The sequence below is a fragment of the Pristis pectinata genome, chromosome 21, assembly GCF_009764475.1.
Source record: "Pristis pectinata isolate sPriPec2 chromosome 21, sPriPec2.1.pri, whole genome shotgun sequence".
Taxonomy (NCBI): Eukaryota; Metazoa; Chordata; class Chondrichthyes; order Rhinopristiformes; family Pristidae; genus Pristis; species Pristis pectinata.
Window position 1 is genome coordinate 19,991,883 of NC_067425.1, and position 25,359 is coordinate 20,017,241.

The 25,359-nt window shown below is 38.8% G+C and overlaps 2 protein-coding genes across 4 annotated transcripts in view; both read left to right on the top strand.

Annotated features, from left to right (window-relative positions):
• Window positions 1–8,185, top strand: part of usp32 (ubiquitin specific peptidase 32) — a 124,208-nt gene extending 116,023 nt beyond the window's left edge. For both annotated transcript variants that reach the window (XM_052035776.1, XM_052035777.1), the window contains exons 28-34: window positions 15–101; window positions 611–731; window positions 944–1,135; window positions 1,498–1,744; window positions 2,025–2,500; window positions 5,276–5,368; window positions 5,970–8,185. In XM_052035776.1, coding sequence (XP_051891736.1) covers window positions 15–101; window positions 611–731; window positions 944–1,135; window positions 1,498–1,744; window positions 2,025–2,500; window positions 5,276–5,368; window positions 5,970–6,143 — 1,390 coding nt within the window. In that variant the 3' untranslated portion in view covers window positions 6,144–8,185. The remainder of the gene's footprint in view (window positions 1–14; window positions 102–610; window positions 732–943; window positions 1,136–1,497; window positions 1,745–2,024; window positions 2,501–5,275; window positions 5,369–5,969) is intronic.
• A 1,779-nt stretch (window positions 8,186–9,964) lies between these two features.
• The window catches only part of crcp (calcitonin gene-related peptide-receptor component protein), a 48,244-nt gene continuing 32,849 nt past the window's right edge, over window positions 9,965–25,359 (top strand). The window contains exons 1-3 of one of the 2 annotated variants that reach the window (XM_052035583.1): window positions 9,965–10,046; window positions 18,145–18,181; window positions 19,397–19,495. In XM_052035583.1, coding sequence (XP_051891543.1) covers window positions 10,039–10,046; window positions 18,145–18,181; window positions 19,397–19,495 — 144 coding nt within the window. In that variant the 5' untranslated portion in view covers window positions 9,965–10,038. The remainder of the gene's footprint in view (window positions 10,047–18,144; window positions 18,182–19,396; window positions 19,496–25,359) is intronic. The other variant, XM_052035584.1, reaches the window with a different exon arrangement.

Here is a 25,359-nt window from a genome sequence, read left to right on the forward strand (position 1 = left end):
TATCTATGTTCTAGTGATGACAGTATGGGCTATCAGTATCCATTCACTCTTCGAGTTGTTCATAAAGATGGAAATTCCTGTTCATGGTGTTCATGGTACAGGTAAGAATAAGAACTATTTAAAGTTTTGCAAGATTATCAAGAGTTTATGATAATTGATAAAATGATTGTGGTGTTAAGGTCATTGCCTAGTATTCAGTCGATTAGCTATGCACTTTCACAAACCAGAGAATATGGTTGGTATTCCTGGCCTTGTATGACAGTTGCTCAGCTGCTAAATTGTCAACTTTAAGTAATCATTGTTCCATCAGCAGTGAGAAGCAGGATCCCTGCTAACTGGAGAAGAAATTTGATACACTCCAAATTTTGTTTTAAAGCAAGATTGGTGAATTGCTTACAACCATCAGCCTACCATTATATGCAAGAGAAAATAATAAAAATGGAAAACAAAACCTTTATTTTAAAGAAATCTGATGTACTTTGATTAAACTAAAGAAGATGCAGAAGACATTAAAATTCTTGCTCCTGATTTACATTAATCTTTTAACAAAGTAATACAAGTAGTATATTTCTTCATCTGAGCCATGCTTGTACTTTTTGTCATGCTGCAGATTTTGCAGGGGGTGCAAGATCGAGTGTTCTGATGAAAGAGCTTGTGTTGGGAATGCTTACATAGCCATTGACTGGGATCCAACTGCTTTACACCTTCGATATCAGACGTCACAAGAAAGGGTAAGTATTGTACTCAATCTGTAGCAATTTTACAAGTTGGGTAAAAATTGTTGTTATTTCATCTTTTAATTTTTTTGCCATTCCAATAGTCTAACATCTGCACACAGTAACTGCATATGCTAACACAATATTCAAATAGGCAACCATACAGCACAATGTTATTGTGTGGAGGCTAAGATTAATCATGCATTTTAATTGTCTTAAATTGCCAGATATGTGAGGAACATGAAAGTGTCGAGCAGAGTCGACGAGCGCAAGCAGAGCCTATTAATTTGGACAGCTGCCTCCGGGGTTTCACTAGTGAGGAGGAATTGGGGGAGGATGAGCTGTATTATTGTTCCAAATGCAAGACCCATCGCCTGGCAACAAAGAAGCTTGATCTCTGGAGGCTTCCACCAATCTTGGTACTGAGATTAAAGGCTCTTGATTTTATTAAGTACTACCAGACTTAAATAACATTCACTCCTCCATATATAAAGAGGAAAAGTAATTTTGTTCAAAGCCTTTGATTTTTGTAATGTAATTTTACATTGCATTGTTATTTTGCTGAATGATACATGCAAGAAGATGTTCTGAATGCCGGAAAAGACATTGCATACTCAAGATTATCATTAATAGGGTTTCATAGTAAATGCAAATTGATCACTTAGTGTATTAAATTTGATGAACAATAAGAAATTTAACTTCTTTGCCGGTCCAAAAGGATTCACAAATGAAGTATAAAGTTGTATACTAACTGTATAATATGCATTTTCTTTATTTACAGATAATTCACTTGAAAAGATTCCAGTTTGTTAATGGCCGCTGGATTAAATCACAGAAGATTGTTAAATTCCCTAGGGAAGGTTTTGACCCTGGTGCTTTTTTGGTACCTCGTGATTCAATGCAGATTGAACAGCAGACTGCACAACTGGAACTGAGGAAATCAGATTTGAGGAATACCCAGGAATCGGTAACTGGTGACTATCTTGGAGTACAATCTGGTGTAAACGTGGGCATTTTAAACTTGAAAGGTACTTGATGTTTGTTATTTACTGTATGGTTTGATTTTGTTATATTCATGTTTATTTAAAATTGCATGTTTCTCGATTAAACAAACATCTATAAATTAGGTGTAAATGAACCAGAGTTACTACAGAAATCAATTGTCACATCTGTTTAAAAGAAAACTTCATCTCGCCGTGCAATTATAGCAAGTTGCATTTATTTTCCTAGTTGGAGCTTTTGATGAACTAGACAAACTTTCTGGTTGCAGAGTGAATGCTTAACTTCAGTTTTTGTCTTCAACTTCAGCCTCTCCACCTTCAGGAAGAAAAAATCAGAATAATTCATCAAGCAAAAACAACAGCCCTACAAACAGTCCGAAACAAGGAAAAAGCAGAGGTCGACTACGCTTACCACAACTTGGGAAGAACAAACTTTCAAACAGTAAAGAAAACCTGGATGGCAGCAAAGAGAATAACTGCAATATGGATCAAATATTGGAGATAAAGAATGTCATAAATGCTCACTTGGACCAAGTAGTAGATGATACTGATAAGACAAACTGCTCCGGAGGGGACAATGAGGGAATAATGCCAGAGGTTGTTACAACACAGAATACAGAATTGATTTTAGTCAATGGAGTATGTCACAACAAGCAGCAGAATGGATTTGGAAATTGTATTAGTAATGGAGAGTGTGAAAGCCACACAAATGAAGATATAACTGCAGATGACCAAAGAGATCCAATCCTTTCGAAGCCTCTATATAACTTGTATGCAATTTCGGTAAGTTTAGCAATTTTATACCAATTGCATGGAATAAGCCAAATAGTTTTCTCATCACACAAGTATTGAAATGCATAGTACATAAACATGAGATTTAAAAATAGTGAACTTTCTTTCTTATTTTAATTGTATTTTTCATCTAAATCATTCCCTTGTTCAGCAAGGTGTATCTGCCCAGTTTGTGAACTTTGAAATAGTCATTAAGTGTAACTTACTGGTTCATCTATCAAGTTGAATGCAGACACAAAACTTGGTCTTTTGGAGTATTGTGTTCAGTTCTGGTCGCCTCATTATAGAAAGGATGTGGAAGCTTTAGAGAGGGTGCAGAGGAGATTTACCAGGATGTTGCCTGGATTGGAGAGCACGTCTTATGAGGATAGGTTGAGTGAACTAGGGCTTTTCCCTTTGGAGAGAAGGAGGATGAGAGGCGACTTGATAGAGGTATACAAAATGATGATAAGCATAGATCGAGTGGACAGTCGGAGACTTTTTCCCAGTGCGACAATGGCTAACACGAGGGGACATAATTTTAAGGTGATGGGAGGAAGGTATAAGGGGGATGTCAGGCGTAAGTTTTTTTTTACAGAGAGTGGTGGGTGCATGGAACGCACTGCCAGCAGAGGTTGTGGGGGCAGATACATTAGGGACATTTAAGAGACTTAGATAGACACATGAATGATAGAAAAATAGGGGGCTATGTGGGAGGGAAGGGTGAGACAGATCTTAGAGCAGGATAAAATGTCGGCACAACATTGTGGGCCGAAGGGCCTGTACTGTAGTGTTCTATGTTCTTAAGCAGTTTATATAGGGCTAATGAAATGCACTATCTAAAGGAACCTCTTATATAAAGATTTTTCGGAGCTGAAAAATAAACTCAACTAACCTGGTCAAGCCACCTCTTTTACTAATGTTCAGTATTTCCTGTTTCAATACACTGTGGAAGGAGATCGTTTCTGCATAAATATAATTGAATGACACTTTATGGTCTCTAGCCCACCCAATTATCTGGGTCAAGAGGATGTAATATTTATGACAAAATAAGGAAGCATTGTCCAAAGAGACAAAATAATTTTCAGTGAATAAGCGAGGACTGTCAGTCATGATGCCATACCTTTTTGAAAGCAATGCATTGAATTTTAAAGTGAACTGCTTTTTTTTTTGACTAACAACTTATAACTTTTCATTGCACCGCAGTCTTACCTCAACCTCAGTAATTTAAACAAGAACATCAACAAACAAATCCTCTCGTATTTGCAAGTGTTGATCAATTTGACAGCAATTAAAAAGTTTCAAAAATTCATTTTCATCTTTGTCTATTGTCAATCCAGGCACTTAAATCTCAGCTGCTACACTAGTAGCCAGCTTCCATTGGGAAATAATTCCAGTCAAAACCACTTCAGGTCTTGTAGATAGTTTGTGATTCATCTTGTATCATCCTTGTCACTGTAGGAAAATGCCTTTAGCTTATAACGACATAGGACATTTTATCCAAGGCTTCATGGAAATTTCCACTGGATTTTCCTAGTACACTGTTTTAGTCATTTCTGAAGACTAGATCAGATTTGCCACAGGTCACTTCCTCTCTAAAACCATGTGGTCTATCTCAATCAAACCTAAGTGTTTTGGATAATTATGTTAAATGGATAGTAATGTACAAAAACCTTTTCAAATTCAGTAGCACTGAGTGTATTTTTAACAAATTGCAACTTCTGAGTACAAAGAAAAAGAACTTGATGAGCAATGGAATTTGTGTGAGGATGACTTTCTAAACTTAAGTTAAACTTTGTAACTTAGAATTTCTTAACCCTTTAGTTTAAGTTGCAGTGATAGGAAATGGCAAGCAACCTGCCTGACAGTCTCTGTTAACTCCCAAGAACTGGATATCTCAGTGTTATATGGAAAGAACATTCCAGAAAATGATCACCCCACAACTTAAACTTTTGCAGGTAGTGGGGGACTGGGTGACCACAAGACAGACCAGAAAGATCAGAAGGCTGTGTAAGAATCCCTAAGTGGTATTCACTTCCAAACACTGGAGGAAAAAGTGATGGTTCCTAAAGGGAATTCGGTTAGGGCTGAAAGACACTGGATATTTTCCTTTTATTGTCTTGAGGCATAGGCAACAAGAGCAAGGATGCCATAATGGAACTGTATTAAACATTTATGCCACAGCTAGAGTACTTTGTAAAGTTCTAGTCAGGGAAAAGAGATTTGCAAAGATGCTGCTAGGGTTAAAGAATTAGAATTATCAGGAGACTCCTGAGGCTGTTTTTTTTTATTTGTAACAAAGGAGACTCCGAGGAATATAAAATAAAGATTCCAAAACATGGTAAAAAGGACAATTTCTTTTAACAAAAGTATTTTAACTGGGCGGAATATATTTAACTGGTAAAAGGATTTGAGAGGAGTTGAAAAATTATTTCACTGAATAAGTGGCACCTTGTGTCATGTTAATTTTCAATGAATTCCATCTTTGTGATCTTAGTTCTACAGTGTTTCTTTCATTGTAGTAAAGTTATGTTACCAAGGGAATGTTCCTTAGCACAAAGTTCTAAAAGCCTAAGTAGAGATGTGGCAGACTAAAAATATTTGAATCTGTTGCACAGTTGCCTTCATTTTCTTTAATTCTTTTTCTGAATATTCCAAGAGGGTTTCTCATAAGATGGTAAATACTTGTGACATGTATAATGAATTAAAGACTGTGTATAATGAATTGAAAATAATCAAAATTCTGTCTGTTACAAAATTAATACTTATTTCACTGTTACTTATCAGTGCCATTCAGGAATCTTGGGAGGAGGCCATTATGTCACATATGCCAAAAACCCTAATGAAAAGTGGTACTGTTACAATGATAGTAGCTGTAAGGTAAGTTTGTGAAGCAGAATTATGTCGGTATTATCTTAAGTGCTGAGACTTAAAAACACTTAAGTATGTTAGCTCACGTCAGTCATCTCAAGGGATGACAATAGTTCCTAGTTTTGACAGCAATGCCACTGAGTAAAATTAAATCTATATGTACCTTTTGGTGATTGAATGTGGGCAGTGAGGTTTCATGTGATTCATGGATATGAGGCTTTGTAATAGTATTATTAAGCTAAAGGTAAAAGCCATGGAAGTGTATGGACTTCAAAGGACTGGCACTCCAGAGTGGGTGGGAACCAGTCAAATTGTCCTCAGTTTTATCATCATTAGAATGCACTTTTTTATCAAATATAAATGGATTTCAATTTTGTTTTCCAACTACAATGACAGTTGTGAGTTAGGTTTGCAGACTGTTCTCTAATTTCCACCTTCCTCCACTTCTAGAGACCACAACCTTTGTTAATTAGTAACTTAACCTGTTGGATACTTTTCTATTTTGTGACTTTTTTGTTGAAGAGTAGATCATCCTGCTTTATTTTGCCTAACTTTGTCTGTCTTTGATTCCTGTGCCTACCATTAAGTGAACCCAATTATTTTCTTGCAGGAAGTACATCCTGATGAAATTGATACTGACTCAGCCTACATCCTTTTCTATGAACAACAAGGTGTGGACTATGCACAGTTCCTGCCAAAGACAGAAGGCAAGAAAATGGCAGACACTAGTAGTATGGATGAAGATTTTGAATCTGATTACAAAAAGTACTGTATCCTGCAATGAATGTGTTCTTCCATTAACCAGATGCCATGTGTTTGCTGAAGACTGGCAACAAAACACTCCAAGTTGAGAATTTCAGGGCTGGACAGGTTTTATGCTCAAAATGTGCTGCTTCTGCAAATTCTTTTATGTGATTATGAAGCACAAGAAAAACATGTAGAAGTTGAAAACAGATGGTAATACTGATTTTTTTTTCCTCTCACTAGTTGCTATTTGCAACTTGTGCCAGTAGCCAATGTGATCTGCTACCTCCTTTTCTTAAACTGTTTGGGTTTCATGCATTGTGTTGACGAGACCAGAATGGTAGCATGCCAGGAAGAAATTTAAATGCACTAAAACTTGGACTATAGCATTTTAATTCTAACAGAGTTATAACTATCGTGTGGACTGTCTTTGCCCCTAATTAATTTTGAGTGAATAGTTCATGAAACACAGTTACATTTGTTACCTTTTTAAACTGACTTCAGCTTGTATTTTTAAGGTCATGTAGTAGTAAGAAAACTAACATTTTAAATTCTGGAGAATACATTTTAATGTAAAATTCTGGGGAAAAAAAATGCAAAATAAGTGCCATGATCAATTGAGCTCTTGTTAAACTAACAATGAATCACACAGCATCAATTTAAAAAGGTAATGCAAAGTTGGGTTGTGTTTCTTGAATTTTCCCCATTGTTCCTTTTCATTTATGACCCTTAAAACAAAATAAACATTTTGTAAATCACAATGCTACACTGGTCTAGATATTTTCTGTACTGTTAACAATTCATATTTATTATGAATATATGCTTAACTACCTTTGTTAATTTTTCATTAGGCTGAAGCTAAAGAAACCTTATTTTTAAGGTTTAATAGTATTGCATCTAAATCTCACTGCATTTTCAGCATTGCTAAATACCATATGATTTTGTTTAAACCTGCATTGCATTACAATTATTTTGGATACAATGGGTTTTTGTCTTATATTACTTTAACATCTGTTTGGATTTTTAACTTGATGTCATTACTTGAGCTGCAAAGCCTCCATACACATCAATGCTTCTTGATGCAGAAGGGTTTTTTTTGGCACAAACAAATCTGAGTTCACAGAAACAGATGATTTCCTGATCTATTATGCTATATTCGAAACTGGAACAGCACTTGACTTCCAGAGTTAGGTACTATGATTGAACAGTGTTTTGCCTTTAGAGGTTATTGCAATTCCCACCCAATGTGACTTTTATTGATATCCTGCAACATCCTATAGCTACTCTGATGGTCTTAAATATATATGTAACTGTATAAAGACTACTAATTAAGCTCAATTGAAGGGGAACATTGGCAAACACAATGTAATGTAATACTTACCTTCATTTTATTTTTGACATTGTAGTTAGTGTTGCACAGTTCTCAAACTTATTTCAAAACTGATGGCTAAAGTCTCTGCCCCATAGCTTGGTATTCTAATCAATCATGCCTTGCTTAACATTAAACAGTTCAGTGTATTTTGAAATTTCTGGTAAACATACCAGTGCACATTAAGAACAAATCAGCAATCTTACGTTAATTTGTGTTTCCAGAATTGTTCCTCTTTATGTTATACATGAGTTTAAAACAAAATGCCTGAGTGATTGATTGTGTGAGAAATGAGTATTTGAAACCATCCTCTCAGTCACAATCCTGAAATAAGGGCAAGTAGTGCAATCTACTGCTGTATTGTGTGTTCTTACAAGTCTGTTATAGATATAATGGTTGAAAAATATTCTTTTTTATTAAATTAAATCATTAATAACTGAAGAATTTATTAAATTATCTGAGTAACTACATTACATCTTATTTTGTAAATTGTAAAAATATTGACATTGCACTGAATTAATTGGAAAATTTTTATGTACATAAGTGCTTTGTAAATATGGCAGTGATGTATTGTAATACAAGCTGTAAAAACTGTACTTGTAATTGTATATGGAGTGAACCTGTTCATCTGTAACTATTAAAAAAAGACAATAAATACAGTGGCTGGAATGTCTGACTTGAATAAATGTGTAACTAATTTTATTGGTAATGCAAGAGGCTGTGACTGAGAATGTTAAAAACAATTTCTGCTAAATTATTATAATGCTGAATGCAAATCACAAAACCTGCATTTATAGTACTCATTTTGTAAAAAAAAATTGAGCCCTTAAATTGTTTAATGCACTGAAATCTGTATCATGCGTAACTTGTTTTTTTTAAAAAAAGTTTACTTTTGTAGAAAGATCCATAATGGTAAGCTGAAAGATTTTATTAAATATTTTTTTATAACAAGATGGAATTTTTGTCCTAGACTAGATACATGGTTCAGAATCCAGATGTGGCTAAATTACATCTGTGATGAAAGGATTAATATTCTCCTTTGTTAGACATTTAATCGGTGTTCAGATTTACATTTAACATTGTTTTCATTTGAGGATTCACATGGGGATCAGGAGGGTCTTGCAAGGCATCGCTCAAGTTAAGTGTGAACTTAGCTGACAGGGAGGTGGTGAACTTGGGCAGCTCAGTGCTGCCAGGAAATTCTGAGCTATTATGTAACCACTGTGTTACCAGGGTGGGTCAAGTGGCTCATCAATGAGTAATCAAACTGATGAACTGTTTATTCATATTGTTTTCTGTCCTCCATTCATCAGTGCTAAAATATTACTCCCATTCTATGAATCCTTATTTAATAAACTTTTAATGTGGTACTTTATTGAAAGCCTTCTGAAACTTGGGTATACTACAATCACTGGTTTCCCTCCTTGTCTATTCTGCATCAATGATATTACATACCCCCAAAAAAATCTTAACTTTTTAACCCCCAAACAGAATTTCCCTTTCAAAAACCACAAGAACTCTGCCTAACCTTGTGATTTTCCAGGGGTCCTGTTACCACATCCATTTTAGTAGACTCCAGCCCTTTTCAACAACTTGTAGTTTGTACATTCTCCCCGCGTCTGCATGGATTTCCTCCAGGTGTTCTGGTTTCCTCCCACGTTCCAACGATGTACGGGTTAGGAAGTTGTGGGCATGCTATGTTGGCGCCGGAAGCAAAGTGACACTTGCGGGCTGCCCCCAGAACACACTATGCAAAAGATTCATTTCACTGTGTGTTTTGATGTACATGTGACTAATAAAGATATCTCATCTTATCCACAACACTTTATTTTCTTTCAGCATCTTTAATAGTTGTGCTGCATTTACAAAGTTCCAATCTGCTGGAACTGTTCCAGAATGCAGTTCTGTACAGATCATTACACAGTGCATTGAGGGTAAAAACTATAATAATGCTGAGTAAAGTGTAATAGCTAAAGGGCAGTGCATGCAGGTAGCCTGGAGGTCAGAAGATCGCCAGCCCTGTAAGAAGATTTAAAAGAACATTATTAGTAATACTTAGTGACATAGAATTTAAAAGAGTAGAACGATTATAGTAAAAGTAACGAGTAGATCTACAGAGAGCAGCTTGCAACGAGTCGCCATGCTCCAGCGCCATCAACCCAATCCAACTAGTTTATCTTAGGCAATTCAATTTTTATCAATTTCTACTGGTGACCGAAAATGATAGCTAGAGACCCTTTCTAAATCTGTGCATATTTTTTTTTCTGCAGAGTTATTGAGCGCAAAGCATGTGATTGACAGCTCGTCAGTCTTACACACACACACACACACGATGGCTGCAGTGATCCCGTAGTTGAACTTCTATTCAATTTTATTTTAGTTCTGGGCGAAGGTGGTTTTTCATCCCCCGAGGATGGAAAATTGAAATTTGAGTGGGGGGGGGGGCACTTTAACAGCCAAGACTTGGACTTTTAGCAGCCAAACTTATCAAATCTGTCTGCAAGGCGGAACGGATGTTCAGGGAGAGGTGGCTGTGGGGGACGTTTGTCTGCGGCGCCCCGGCAGGATGGAGGTGTAAGTGAATGATCTCTTTCTACTTCAGTGAGGGTCGGTCGGGGTGGGAGTGATGAGTCACCCCGACGCCCCGCCACCTTCCTGACACCTTGATGTAAACCTCCCCCCTGGCCGTCCTGTTCATTCACGATGCCGTTTTAAGTCTGTAAACGTTGGGAATAAATGATGTGTTGGGGAGGCTGTCGCAGTCACGGGATGTTTTACATCCACACCGACACGGCGTGACCTCCGTGGCAGTTCCTCGGGCACAGCCCCATCCCCACCCACACCGTCCTGAGGAAGATCATCTCCCCCCCCCCCCCCACCTCAGTCCACTCCTGCTCTCCCGGGTCTACTCCAGCCGTTGCTTCTCCACGTCCACACGCTGTCACCGTTGGTGCAACCCAGGGCACAGTCCTTGGAGTCGTTCCCTAGGTTTGCTTCTCGTTGTAACGTGTGTAATATTTGCTACCCCCACATTTAAGAATTCTGCCACACGACCAACCACCCTCTCGTGGTTGCTTCATTGCTAGTGTAGAAGCACCCAGGAATCTAGAAATAATAGGCATCAGGTCAGAGGGAGAAGGTTCAGAGAGGATGTGAGAGCGTTGTTGGACTCTGGAATGTCCAGCCTGAGGAGATGGTGGAGGCAGATACTCTCACAGCATTTAAGACAAACACTGATTCGCGAAGGCAAAGGGATTCCTGCTCTGACCCCTGCTCTTTGTGATTTTTATAAATGACTTTGATGAGGAAATGGAGGGATGGGTTGGTAAGTTTGCAGATGACATGAAGGTTGGAGGTGTTGTGGATAGTGTAGAAGGTTGTCGTAGGTTACAATGGGATATAGATAGGATGCAGAGTTGGGCAGAGAAGTGGCAGATGTGGACAAGTGTGAAGTGATGTACTTTGGAAGACCGAACTTGAAGGCAGAGTATGAGGTTAATGGCAGGATTCTTAGCAGTGTGGAGGAACAGAGGGATCTTGGGGTCCAAGTCCATAGATCCTTTAAAGATGCAGTGCAAATTGATAGGGTGGTTAAGAAGGCATATGGTGTGCTGGCCTTCGTTAGTCAAGGGATTGAGTTCAAGAGGCGCAAGGTAATGTTGCAGCTCTATAAAATTCTGGTTAGACCACACTTGGAGTATTGTGTTCCATTCTGGTCACCTCATTATAGGAAGGATGTGGAAACTTTAGAGAGGGTGCAGAGGAGATTTACCAGGATGCTGCCTGGATGAGAGAACATGTCCAATAAAGAAAGGTTGAGCGAGCTAGGGCTTTTCTCTTTGGAGTGACGCAGGATGAGAGGCAACTTGATAGAGGTGTATAAGATTATGAGGGGCATAGATAGAGTGGACAGTCAGCACCTTTTCCCCAGGGCGGCAATACCAGAGGACATCCTTTTAAGGTGAGTGGAGGAAGGTTTAGGGAAGATGTCAGAGGTAGTTTTTTTTTTACACAGAGTGGTGGGTGCCTGGAAGGCTGATACAATAGGGACATTTAAAAGACTCTTAGACAGACACATGAATATAAGAAAAATGGGGGGTTATGGGCTGTGTAGGAGGGAAGGGTTAGATTGATCATGGGGTAGGTTTATACAGGTCGGCACAACATCATAGGCTGAAGGGCCCAAACTGTGCTGTACTGTTCTGTGTTCGATGTAAGAAAGCCATGGTCCTAATACAGGTAAATAGGATTAATATACAGGTTTTGGTGCAGCGTTTCGACCCAAAATGTTGACAATTTCTTTTCCCCCCTGGATGCTACATGACCTACTGATTTCCTCCAGCAGGTTGTTTGTTGTCCTGGGATTGGTATAGTTGGGTGTTTTTGTGCTGTGAGATTCTATGTCGATGACCATGACTCTGAATATGTCTGCACCTTTTGAATAACCATACAACAGAAATGTGCTCTTGGCTCTGCAGATTTTTTCATCAATTATCAGTGTATTTTATTGGCCGTCCTACATCTTTGAGGGATTAAGAGAGGCACTGGTATTCCATCAAGTGCTGGATGATGAAACTATGAAATTTAGATGCCATGCCTAAAATGGAGTAGTGAATCCTGGAAGCATTCTTTTCCAAATGAGATAATATGAATGTTTGTGGAAAGACGATAAGCTGTATGATTCATTTGGGATAGTAAACAGTAGAATAAATAAAGATGTCTCAGCTGCTGGATTTCTGGGCAAGAAACCTGTCTAAAGAATGGAAACAATGGAAGAAAGAGGTTACACTCTATATTTAGATGACTGTGGCAGATAAACCAGAACAGATAAAAGTTAAGATGTTCTTGAACCTCTGTAGTTGCAATTGAACCATACTATAAAGCCCTCACATAGATCCTGGAGAATGCATTAAGTGTATTGCAAGCACATTGCAACCCACCTGGCAGTGAAATGGTTGACCGGTATTAGTTCTTCATGTGCAACCTGGAGTGGGGAGGAATCCTTTTATATTTAACTTTTAAAGTGAAGCCTGTTAATAGATATTGGCAGATTTGAAGGACAGAAGTCAGACTATTTGTGGAACCCAGCTTAAAGGAACAGTTGCTATATGAGACACAGTTCTCTAGAAAAGTACATACAAATAGCTGTAGAGCTAATCAAAGCCGAATATTGCATAGCCAACAGAAAGAAGTACAAACTTTCAAAACAAGGAAAAATGCACTCAATTAAGTCTAAATGTTGCAGATGTTGTGCATGGCAATATGAGCACTGAAAAAGAAACATATGCAATGTGGATTGAAAATTTCTATGAGCAATGCACAGTGAAGAGAAGATTAAGCAGTCTACAGCATAGAGAATATTAAAAAGTCCGTGGTGTGGACAAGATTAACCATGCATGGCCAGAGATGGATTCGAACTCAGAGTACCAGTTGAACGCAATGTACCCAGTGCCAATTCTGTACAAGGAAAACCCATTGATTGTGTCCACATCCAGATATTGGTGAATGGGAACCCAGTTACATTTCAGCTTGACAGGGGAGCAAAGTGATGTTGTGAGCAACAGCTCTGTGTTGCTGCATTGTTTGGCTTAAAACCTTACAGAATTCTTTGTGAAGTACGTGCACAGTCAAAATACTGTTTTAGTTCTCTTTCAGTTTATTTATTAACTTACTTTGTTAGATTAATTAATAGCTGCCCTCCAGTATTTTAGACATTTGAGAAGGATACTGAGATACCTGTAGGTGAAATGTGGTCAGTTACTCAATGATTTCTGAAAACATGCTACTCTGCTTTCTCTTTCGACTGTATTTATGGCCTCGCTAACTATATTTCTGTTGCCATACAGAAGCCGTACTTTTATTCCACAAACCTATGAACCTCTTCCCCAATCACATCGACCTTCCTAGCCACCATCTGAATTTAAATTGCCCTATTTTTATCTTCACATGCTTCACATTAACCCATATCATGTCATACGCCTACCTCCTGCATAGTGGCTATTTATCAATGCTTTGAGGTTTCACTGTATGTCTTTGAAAATGCAAGTTGTTAAAATAATATGGGTCCAAGTGTATTCATGATTTTGTTCATATAGTACAGCAAAGTTAGTCCGAAACAGTACATTCAGGGACACAAGATGATCTTTGTGGAAGAAGGAAGCATTATGGTTAGTGGTTCACTAACATTTTGGAAAGTCCTTTAGTCTAAAAAGGAACTTTACTGACAGGAAACTCCCAAGTGGGAATATTGGAGAGAATCTTATGGGCTGCTGCTTTTATGCTTTCTTTTATGAATTATACATTTTCATATCTATGGCAAGGTTTCTTGTGTTTACAATTTTTAGTGGTAACGAGGAGAATATTTGAAAGATTGAGGAATTGAGGATTTTGGGGAACTGGCACAGAAGAGGAGTTGAGGCCAGTATTGATCAACCATGATTAAATAGAATGGCGGGGCAGGCTTGAGGGGCCTGGTGGTCTACTTCTGCTCCTATTTTTTGTGGTTACCGTGAAAAGAAATTTAGACTGTTCTAGTTATTACTTATTTATTGTCATCGTGAGTTTTCAGGGTTTCTTTGGACTTATGATTATATAAAAATAGGTATCAAAGATCTAGTTGAGAATTTTAAATTGCATTTTAATCACTGGATGCTGGTTCATGTATCAGAAGTACAGAGAAAATTGATTTGTGTAATTCAATCACCATCTACTGGCAGTAAGTGGAACATCATTCACCTCTGTTCAGCAACATGATACTACAAGGAAAACAGTCTCAGGTTGTTACAACCCTGTGGTCCCTTATTTGATTGATGGGAGTTACTCAGTCATCTGCACTCCTGCTAAATATACATCCTAACACCCCAAAAGTAACTTGTATGCTACAGTTAGCTCCATATTTCACCAGGATAGAACATAGAATAATACAGCACAGGAACAGGCCCTTCTCCCACAACGTCTGTGCCGAACACGATGTTGAATTAAACTAAATCTCTTCTGCCTGCGTATGATCCATATCCCTCCATTCCCTGCATATTTGTATGTGTAACAGCCTTTTAAATGCCACTATTGTACCTGCTTCCACCATTATGCTGGCAGTCTGTTCCAGACACCTAGTATTCTCTGTGTTTAAAAAAACCTTGCCCTGCACATCTTTTAAACTTTCCCCCTCTCACCTTAAATGCATGTCTTCTAGGATATTTTCTGGCTTGGAGTGTATTAGCTATAAGGAGAGGTTGAACAAAGTTGGATTGTTTTCTCTGCAGTATCGGAGGCTGGGGAGCAACCTGATAGAAGTGTATGAAATTATGAGCGGCGTGGATAGGGTAGAAAGAGTCTTTTTTCACTAAGTGGAAGTGTTAAATACAAGAGGACATAGTTTTAAGATGAGAGGGGGAAAGTTTAAAGCAGATTTATGAGGCAAGTTTTTATACAGAGTGGTAGACCCTGGAACATGCTGCCAGGGGTGGTGGCAGAAACAGATACAATAGCAGTGTTTAAGAGGCATTTAGACCAACACATGAACAGGCAAGGAAAAGAAAGATACAGATCATGTGCAGGCAGATGGGATTAGTTTAGATTGCCATCAAGGTTGGCACAGACATGGTGGGCTGAATGGCCTGTCCCCTTGCTGTGCTGTTCTATATGCAATGTTCTATTTAATGAATATCAATTTCATGTGAAAATGTTTATATTTAGTTGTTCATTCAAACTATTTTTTATGGTATGTTTTTTTTTAAAAAACTTAAGTCTTTGAAGTATTCTTAAAGAAATTTAGAAGAAGAATAATCTTATGATTTCTCCTCCATGTTTAGTTCATGGAATTATCCTGTCTGTTGAACACTTGATAAATTCCTAACTTGAACTTGCAGTGTCTATATCAAGGGTTGATCTTTGGATCAATTTTAAATAGGTTCTTAAAAGAGAGGAGGAAGGTAGAGGAATTTAGGGATGGAATTTCATACTTGGGGCCAAGTCATTTGAATTACATAACTGAAGTGGTGTGACATGAGTGGGAGAAAGGATTGCTTAAAAGGATAAAATAAAGGGAATGAGAGCTTGTGGAGGTTGTCTTGGACAGGCGATAGTTAGGATTTAAAGACACAGTACATGATTTGAACAAATATATATTTCTGTAAGGCACAAAGATACAATAGAAAATGTGGTCCAATCATGGATTACAGGAGAAATTGAAGAATTCTAAGGGAAAGGCTGAAAAAGTTGCCCCAACAATCCTGTGAATCTGAGGATTGGGAGTGATTTGGAAATCAACAGAAGGTGAAAAGAAATTGATAGAAGAATCCAGCCAAAAACACAAAAACAGACTAAGAACTCCTATAGATATGTTGAAAGGCACAGGCTAGAAAGGGCAAATTTAGTGTCTGTCTTCATGTCTGCCTGAAGTACTGGAGAACCACCAATCCAGTGCAAACAAGGAATCAATAGAAATTAGTACATCGGTACCTGCTCAGCCCTACCCCGCAGAGCACTGATTTGTTCAAGTGCTCCTGATCCCCAGTCCAAACACATGACAGCTAGTCCAGGGCTTGGTGTGGAGAGACTTTCTGTGAGGGCTGCTATTAGGTGGGTCAAGGTGAGTGAGGGGTCTTGGAGCTGCATTGCTGGGGAATGAGGGCACCTACCCCATGTGTTGACAAACTGCCCAGATCATACAGTCTCTCTCATCACTTGTTGTGAAGTGTGATGGAAGCTGCTGCTTTGTCTGTGCAGTTCTGCCCTGGAGATTTATGCGTAATAGCAGACAGCTCATCTGAGATCATCTGAAGCTGTTATGAATTGTAGCAAGCATTTGAAATGGGGAAGAAACTCAATAATTGAAACACAAGAGTGGCATAATAAAGATCATTTACTTCTGTTTCCCTAAACTTTTAAACTTTCTCATCCTTTAAGTCCCATCACTTCTCGTAGAAGCATCCCTCTTTGCCAAGCTTTTAGGAATTCCTCCTTTTTTTGGCTCAGTGTGAACATTTGTAGGATGTTTCTTTGCTGCAGTGATTTGGGATGTTTTATAAATGCATGTTGTCAAATTGGATAAGTATGTGTACCAATCTCAATATTTCTATAAATATCAATGATATAGTGTGTTTTGAAGTCAGACTTAATGACTTTCTCATGATACTATTTGCAGCTGACATTTTGAAATGATAGTTGGTCACATATACTTTGAATCCTGCCACCTCTAAAGGTATATGGTGCTTTGGTCTTCCTATCTTCGCTGTGCTGGTCCCTCTGCAAATGTGAAATGCCTTAAGTTTCAATTTTTGAACTTCAAAAAAACATGTTGATATTTTTTAAATGGAATTGTCATAAATATTTTTGAAGCAGTCAATGGAAGAATCCTGGAAAGGATTGTTGCATTTTAATGCAGGAGTTGGACCTTGTGCCTGTCGGGCAAGTTACAATGATAAGGTCCTGAATCAGGATCCATCACAGCTTCCAACAGGAGCTGGACCGAGTGAGTGGGTGGTTGTTTGGGAGGTTCTGTATTTCTTTCATCATTTTTTTGTGTCATTACTGTGTGTTCCTGTTGAGGTGCTCAGTGGCTTCTGGGTTGCTTCATCTCTTATCTGACAGACATGGGCCAGGGATTCCTTTTGAGTTGGTGAAGATGTTACATTGGTTTCCATTGAGGTTCTGAAAACAATCCTGAAGCAGATTATTTGCCCTCCTAGTTATCCCCTGCTGTGACAGAGCTCTGAGTAAAGATCCTGTTTTGTGAGTCAGGTGTGTGGCATGTGGTGGATGTGCCCTGCCTATTTGAGCTAACTGAGCATAATCAGAGTCTCAATGCTGGAGATATCAGCTTGGAAGAAGCCATTTCCAGATTTGTCTCCTTGATGGTCATGATTACTTTGTCTTTGAGGTCCCCTGGCATGCTCTCCCCTTCGCAAATGAGGGCAACCAGGTTGTTGACTTCTGCTAGAAGTTTCTGTCTGCCAAGTTTTAGAACTTCAGCAGGGATGCCATCTGCTCCAGAGGCCTTGTTTTTCAGTGGACATATGGCCATTTCAGTCTCTTTTGGGCTAGGTGCCATGACACTGGACCAAGTTGTGTTTGTGGGGTGAATCAAGGACACACATTGAAAGCACAGCGCAGTGGGAACGCAGTGGATGGTGGGATCCCTGTGGGGCTTCCCAATACAGTTTATTTAAACAAGGTAGATTTACCCACATGGGAGGGGAAGTGTTTTGCTTTCATTCCTCCCACCAACAATGTCTGAACTTCTGCCTCACTACCTGCTGTCTCCCACTACTTTCTGCCGTCTCCATGCTTCCTTTCCACTCCTTTCACCTAACGAATTTTCCTTCTTTTACTGCCCTTTCTTACAAATCTCCTTGCCTTACTTCTGTTGGTGATGCCACTGAACAACAATGTAATCCCCCTCACTGGTCCACTTACACCTGTGGACCGTTTCCCAACACCCTTTCCCATCACGTATATTAACTCTTCCTATCTTTTCACTGTCTCCACCTCCCATTCATGCCACCCTGGAAAACACCATTTTTTACCCCCATATCAATGAACCAAAACCCCTATTGACATTCCACTATTCCTCTCCCTGGATAATACGGTCCTCTGCTATTCCTTTCTCAACAAGGGTTAGCTCAGGTCACTGCTGTGGATTCTTTAAGCAATGCAATTTTATCTATTTCAGAAAAGATGCAAATGCTGCAATGCTAAGTAATTATGAGGTAAGATGTTGATTTTTTTTGTTGATATTGCATTTCAATTAAAATATGTACAGCAGGTTTTTTAATACTGCTTAACAACAAAGGTGCTTAAATTATTGTAATATATGCTTTGGTACCCTCACTAGATATTTTTCTTCAGACCATTACCATCTACACTAATGTTAATCTACTTATTTTTCCTGTGGTTTTATGCTTTTATGTCTAGGCATGTACACACATGCCAAGTGAATATATGGAATTAATCTTTCCTCACTCATTTGTATATCACAAAAACAAAATAAATTGTTTTGCTTCTTGTAATTGTTTTTATGAACAAAACTGTATTTTGTTTGTCCATAATAATTAAACATGGAGTTCTCTCATACAAAAGGAGTGATTCTGCCTAATCATTAAAGAACAGTCTATCTGGGGAGTGCCTGTTAGAATGTATTTGCTCAGATATTAGCATTCTTGATTCCAAATCAAATACCACCCAGAGAGTGAGCACCAAAATCTGTGCTGGCAGTCCTGTGCAGTACTGAAGATATGTTTCCTGTATCATCTTTTGAATGAGACTTTAGAATAAGGTAAGCCTGCTTTTCCTAATAGACATAAAAGATCCCATGCTGCCATCCAGAAGGGACTTTTCCCAAGGCCTTCAATCAATATCACTTCAACAGATTTATCTTGTCAGCATGGGGCTGAATATGGGAGCTTGCAGTGTGCAAATTAGATACCCTTTATTCTAATTAAAGTATTTGGACTTCAGAATTCCTCTAATGGCTGAGAGCTGTTTTGAGCACCTTCATGTATGTGAGAGGTATTAAGTAAACACTTGGAATCTTTTAGGTCTATCAGAGAAAGATAAGGAGCAACACCTTGTATTCCATCTTGGTAGTCTCCAACCTGACAGCATCAACATCAATTTCTCTAACTTCTGGTAACCACTCCCTTCTGTTTTCCCTTCCCTTCCCATCTCCACTACCTGCCCACCAGTGAAAGGGTCTGCAGTTGCCGCCTCAGAAACCACAAAGTCAGAGTGGAAGTAAATCTTCCTCAATCCCAAGAAGAAGATAAATACAAGCCTTTCTTTCCTTGTAATACAGTATTTTGCATGCTCTGTGGAAATAGCTCTCCTCCTGAGATATTGAATTATGCCTGTAATGTAATATTTGAAACTTGGTTCTGACTCTGCACCCATTGACATACCTTTAACCTTTCATTCTCAATTTGCAGGTCTTTAAACTTCTGACTGATCTGAAAGAACAACGGAAAGAAAGTGGGAATAAGAAACATAGTGCTGGTCAGCAGAATCTTAACACAATAATGTATGAGGTGAGTGGAATATAGCACTGTGCAGCAATTGGGTTGTCAAAGTTTATACTTATTTTCTACACCAGCTTCTAATGAGAATCTGGCAATCATGAGTGAACGTGCAGCTTTAATGGTGGTTGACCAAATTTGTTTTGCTAATGTGATGTTCTTTAAGATTTACTTCAGTATTCCTACATAGCTTATGAAAAGAGTCTTTAGAAGCTGCACAATTGATTACTGTGCTCTTTAGTTTTCATCTAAAAATTTAAAAACAAATCAAAATTATGAGGGAACTTGATAGGAAAAGTATTTTCTCACTCCCTCTACCTCTCTCCCCCTTTGTTCCTCTCTTGATGTCTCTCTCGTGCTCTCTCTGCCTCCCTCTGACTTTTTCTCTGTTGCTTCGCTTATGTGTGCCTCCATCATCTGACCAAGTTGTGAGAGGATAATTTATATCATTTTCAAAAATAATAAAAAAAAACTTGTTTTTTTACCTGATCGAAAACACAAAAAGTCAGCCCTGCACAAAGGAACAGATGTCAGTGCAGGCTCAGGGTCTCTGACCCTACGCTCTAATGGGACAGGAAAGAAAGATGGTTGTACTTTAAGGCTTCAGATCACCAGGACGTTTGTTATTTTTCCACACTATTTACTCAGGGGAAGGGAAGGCCCAACAATAGACTCAAGGAGAAGAGGAGAATGAATGCAATGCAGATTGTAGGTACAAGGTATGCATGCATGGAGGATCTTAAATTGTATTCTCAGTTTTATGGCTAAGAGTAGACAGCCAGCGCCTCTTTCCCAGGGCACCAATGCTCAATACAAGAGGGCATGGCTTTAAAGTAGTGGGTGGGAGGTTCAAGGGAGATATCAGAGGGAGGTTTTTCAACCAGAGAGTGGTTGGTGCATGGAATGTACTGCCTGGGGTGGTGGTGGAGGCAGGTACACTGGTCAAGTTCAAGAGATTGTTAGATAAGCATATGGAGGAATTTAAAATAGGGGGATATGTGGGAGGAAGGGAGTTAGATAGTCTTAAGCAAGGATTAAAGGTCGGCACAACATGGTGGGCCAAAGGGACTGTATTGTGCTGTATTGTTCTATGGAAGAAGATTTGAACAGATTTGTGGACATCTGGCTTAGCCATTCATCAGAAGATCTGCAATAAAAACAGAAAATGCTGGTAGCACTCGGTACGTCAGGTAGCATATGTGGAAAAGGTTATCATTTCAGGTCAAAATCCTGGGCCTTTTGAACAGCTAGTGGAGCTGATGCCTATTGACGCAGCTCCAGTGACCTGGACTCAATCCTGACCTCTGGACACACAACCCTAATTACTGCGGTTTAGCAACACTATGACCACTTTGCTCTACAATGGACTTCATTTTTTTTGTCCTAATTGAGTTCTTTCTTGTAAAAATTATGTAAAAATTATGTTTAATTTGTGTCTTTCTTGTGAATGCTAATTATATGATGCTACGTGCCTGTGATGCTGCTGCAAGCAAGTTTTTCATCGCACCTGTGCAGACATGTACTTGTGCATATGACAATAAACTCGACTTTGACTTTGGTGCTGTCTTTGGGGAGTATATGTGTTCTTCCTATGACTATTTTCCTCCCATATCCCAAAGATGTATTGGTTGGATGGTAATTGGCCACTGTAAATTACCTCTGGTGTGTATGTGAGTGGTAGAATCCAAGGGGAGTTTGAGAGGAATGTGGGTGAATCGAATACAATTGGTGTAGAATTAGTGTAAATGAGTGTTTGATGGTCAGCACAGACTCAGTGGGCCAAAGAGCCTGTTTCCATGCTGTATGACTCTATGACCCTGCAAGATGAGATCTCGCTGGAACATATAGAGTACTGTCAGGCCCAATCATTGCAAGAGTATTAACTGTCCTGAACTGCAAAGGTAAATCTCCCTTTTTCCTTCGACTTCTTTTTCTGCTGCCTCCCCTCACCTCTGTGTCCATTGCGTTTCCAATTAGAGGTATAAAGAGCTCATAGATATCTTTGTCACAAAGATTATGACTATTTGATCAGCTGCTTCCCTCCCTTCCCCTAGCCTGCTGGGCAAAACTCATAGTATGACTCTCTTGCCCTAGTTCTGATCTTGCAATCTTTTTCTGGCTTCTCATCTTGTCACTTCATGCTGCCTTCAAGCTCCTCTTGTAAACAACACCCATTACTTGCCCCTTCAATCTTGTTTTCGCTAATCTGCTGATCTTCCAGCTTCCCTTCCCAGTCCCCACGATAGCTGTTGATGATTGTTTTGCTCTGTTCAAGTATTTTCCCTTTCTCCTTCAAATCTAGCATCAAAATTCTCTCCTTGAACAAACCAACCCTTAACCCCACCTTCCTTACAAACTCCTAAGCCATCTTCCTTTCCTCTAAATGTTTTGAAGCTTTCCAAATAAATGCCCATTCTACTCAGAACTCCTTATTTGAATCCCTTCAATCAGATTGCTGCCCTTGCCATAATGCTAAAGCAGCATCTCTTACCAATGTCACCTATGACATCCATTGAAATTAATGTTATCTGTTCTGAACTTTTCTGCAGCCTTTAACACAATTGGCCACACCATCCTCCTACATTGTTTCTCCACCCTCAGCAAGCTGGATCCGAATGCACCCAGCCAATCCATTCTTATCTATCCAGTTGTTGGCGTGGAATCAACAGCAATGACTTCTCTTTCTGCACTTAAGCTGTAGCCTTGTGTGTCTGCTTAGAGCTTTTCTTGCTCTCCATCTCCCATTTGTCATTTACATGCCTCCCTTCCAGCACCATCCAAAGATACTGTCCCAGTTTCTACATTACACTGACAGCATCCCAAGCGAGCTTAAGGTACACATCTGTGCCATCACTTAGGCTACTTATTCCATCTTTAAAATATTGTCTGTCCCTGCTTTGCCTTGGATTATCTGCTGCTGAAGATGCCTACTATCCATGCCTATTGTTAGCTCAAGACTTGACTGCTCAAAAAAGTCTCCTGGCTGACCTCCTTCCTCAATCTGCACTCCAAAAATTCAAGGCAGCCTAAACTCTGCTCTCCCAGTTTTTGTTAAGTTAATTAATTTTACATTAATTTTATTTTTAACTCTATCAATTGTTTTCAAATCCCTGCAAGGTCTACTTCTCCCTCTCTGTAATGTTTTCCAGCCCCGTAAGCCTCCAAAATATCTACAGAACTCCAGCTCTAGCCTCTTGATCATCCCCATATTTCATTACTCTGCAGTTGGCAGCTGTGCCTGCGGCTGACCAGGCCCTAAATTTTTGGGTTTCCTCCCTAAATATCCTTTTTGTTTCAGGATTCTTCTTTAAACCAGCTCAAAGAACAAGTTTTAAGACATCTGCCTTGACATTTCTTTATGTGCCCAGAAACAGTTTATTTTAAGTTACACACCTCTGAAGTCCCTTTGGGCATTTGCTATATTGAAGATGCTGTATAAGTGAAAGTGGTTGTAGTTAGGTTGGTCTGAAGTTGGGGACTGGGGCTTTTAACTTTTTTTCCATTCTTCCTAACCTTGTCCATCTTTACTTCTGGTACTGGGGAGGGAGAGAGGGAGTAATTTTCACAAACTCATTGCAGGTGCCAAGATTTACATTGCCAGAAGCACTTTTTTTTCTGAGGCTCCTAAACTCCTTTAGCAGTTCATCAGTCGGAGTTTGGTCTTGCCTTTCTTGGGTGTTGATAACTTTTGCGATAAACAATGATCAAAATTATTGGCAGTTTCTTTGCAACAGTACACTAACGCCAGCAGAAACACACAAGATTAAACATCTTGTTGCCTTGGAAACCTTTGAGTTAATGCTCCCTCCTGCATTCTCTGGTCAATAGGGAAAATGGATTCCATAGAGAGCAGTGAGGGAGTAGAATGTTTTCATTTGCAATGAAGCGATACAGAAATTTGTCTTTTTATAGTGCATATTCAAATATAACAGAATTAGAGTCTTAAAATCTTATGAAAACGTAAATTATAGAGAGCAGCAGTTATATAGCAATGCATTATGGATTGTCTTTTCTTAAAGGTACTGATTGATTTGCTCTTTGATACAATTTGGATTTTCAGAAAGCTATCAGAATTGTTGTGGCTGGTACCTGTTATTTTTGACAAGCAAATTTTTGATTTTCAATCTTAATTTCCATTAATACTCTTTGAAGTAGCCAGCAATATACTGTATAGTTACTTGTAAAATCTCAATTCTGCAAGAAATGTTTATGCTACTAAATTTTAAATCATGACTACTCAGAAGTGATTTTTAGAGATTAAAGAGAGGAAATATCTAGTGTTCACTATTGAGTGATGTATAAATTAATTTTTTATGCTGCTATATACACAATAGCACAAGTATGAATATTGAAAATTTGGGCTGGAATTGTACAACAAAGCAATAGTGTTTTCTGAGGTGAAGAGAAGCATAGGAGAACATTGACAGAAAAAAAGATGGTAACCATAAGAGAAAATCGATGACTATATAGAGCAGTAGTATAAAATAAATGGCACATGCACCATATCCAGCCCAGTCTGATCTGTGACACTGAGCAATGAGTTGCATATCTTCTAACTGGACTTACTTGCAGTAACAGCCTGGTCCCCAGAGCTGGCTCATTATTATTGAGACCCAGTGCAGAGCAAATGCAAATCCCACACCCAGGCTTATCAGCTATAAAAACTTTCAAAAAATTTGAGTGCTTTTGAACTTCTCTGATAATCACATAAATTAAAGAATATCCTGGAACTGTTGCAAATTATGTTATTAAAATAAAAATGTTATTTTCTATTTAAGTCAATGGAGTTACTTAACCTGCCGTAGGTCGAACCTGGGATAGGTTCTGCACTGGATCTCCCAACTAAATCATTGGAAGTTGTCTCTTTAATACAGATTCCATGGAGTCCAATGTTAAAAGCACTGGTAGAATGACAACGATGAGGACCTTTCAGTACGTTCAGAACTGTGTTCCTCTCCCCCCACTGCAAAAATTTTGTACATCTCTGGCCCTAGACTAATGCTAATCTTAGTGAAGCATTTTGACTGAGGATATATTTTTCATTCATTTAATGGAATGTGGCTACTAATGGCAAGGCCAGCATTTATTGACATCCCTTATCTTCTGGAAAGGTGATGATGAGGTGTGTCCCGATTGCCCTGCTGTTGTTTATTCGTTAAGAGCTTTTTGATTAGATAAACAACAAAGCACTTCCTTGCAGGTAATGAGGGAATCTGTACTGGCCCTTGCACTTCGTAGTTCAAGAATACTGACCCACCCACTGCTCTTTAAAGTCATTATCAATCCCTTCAATTCAAGATTCAATTTCTTTAATGCATTCTTTCCTGACTGCACACAACTTGTGTAATTTTAAGCTCATCCACAATTTAGCACATATATTCCGTACAAATCTGCCTCTGCTATTAATTTGACCTCTGCTTATTTTTATTGGGTCTCTCCCCGACTCTTGCCTCTCCCCACCCTGTCTACTTTGAAATTCCTACCCTCATTCTGAAATCACATCCAGTTTGATATCACAACAGCATCATTCTGTTGTACTGTGAATTTTCCCATCCACTCTGCCCATTCTTTGTGGTCAAAGTTGTCGATCATAAGACAATACACTGGATCTCATATCTTTGTTGCATGGCTTTTTGTTCTTGATTCTCATCAGTTTTCTCAAAGGTTTCGTTTTTGTGATTCTCTCTCATTATTGGTTTTATTTCCTGACCCCACTGTAAAGTGAATTGCTGTGCTGGGTGAAAGTTAGATTAATGCAACTTATTTTATAACCAATTACACAATAAGATATATACTTGTTTGATTGACTGCACAATGATTGGATGCAAGTCTCACATTTTATTGCAGCTGAGTCCAAATGTTGTGTTTACTGTGCA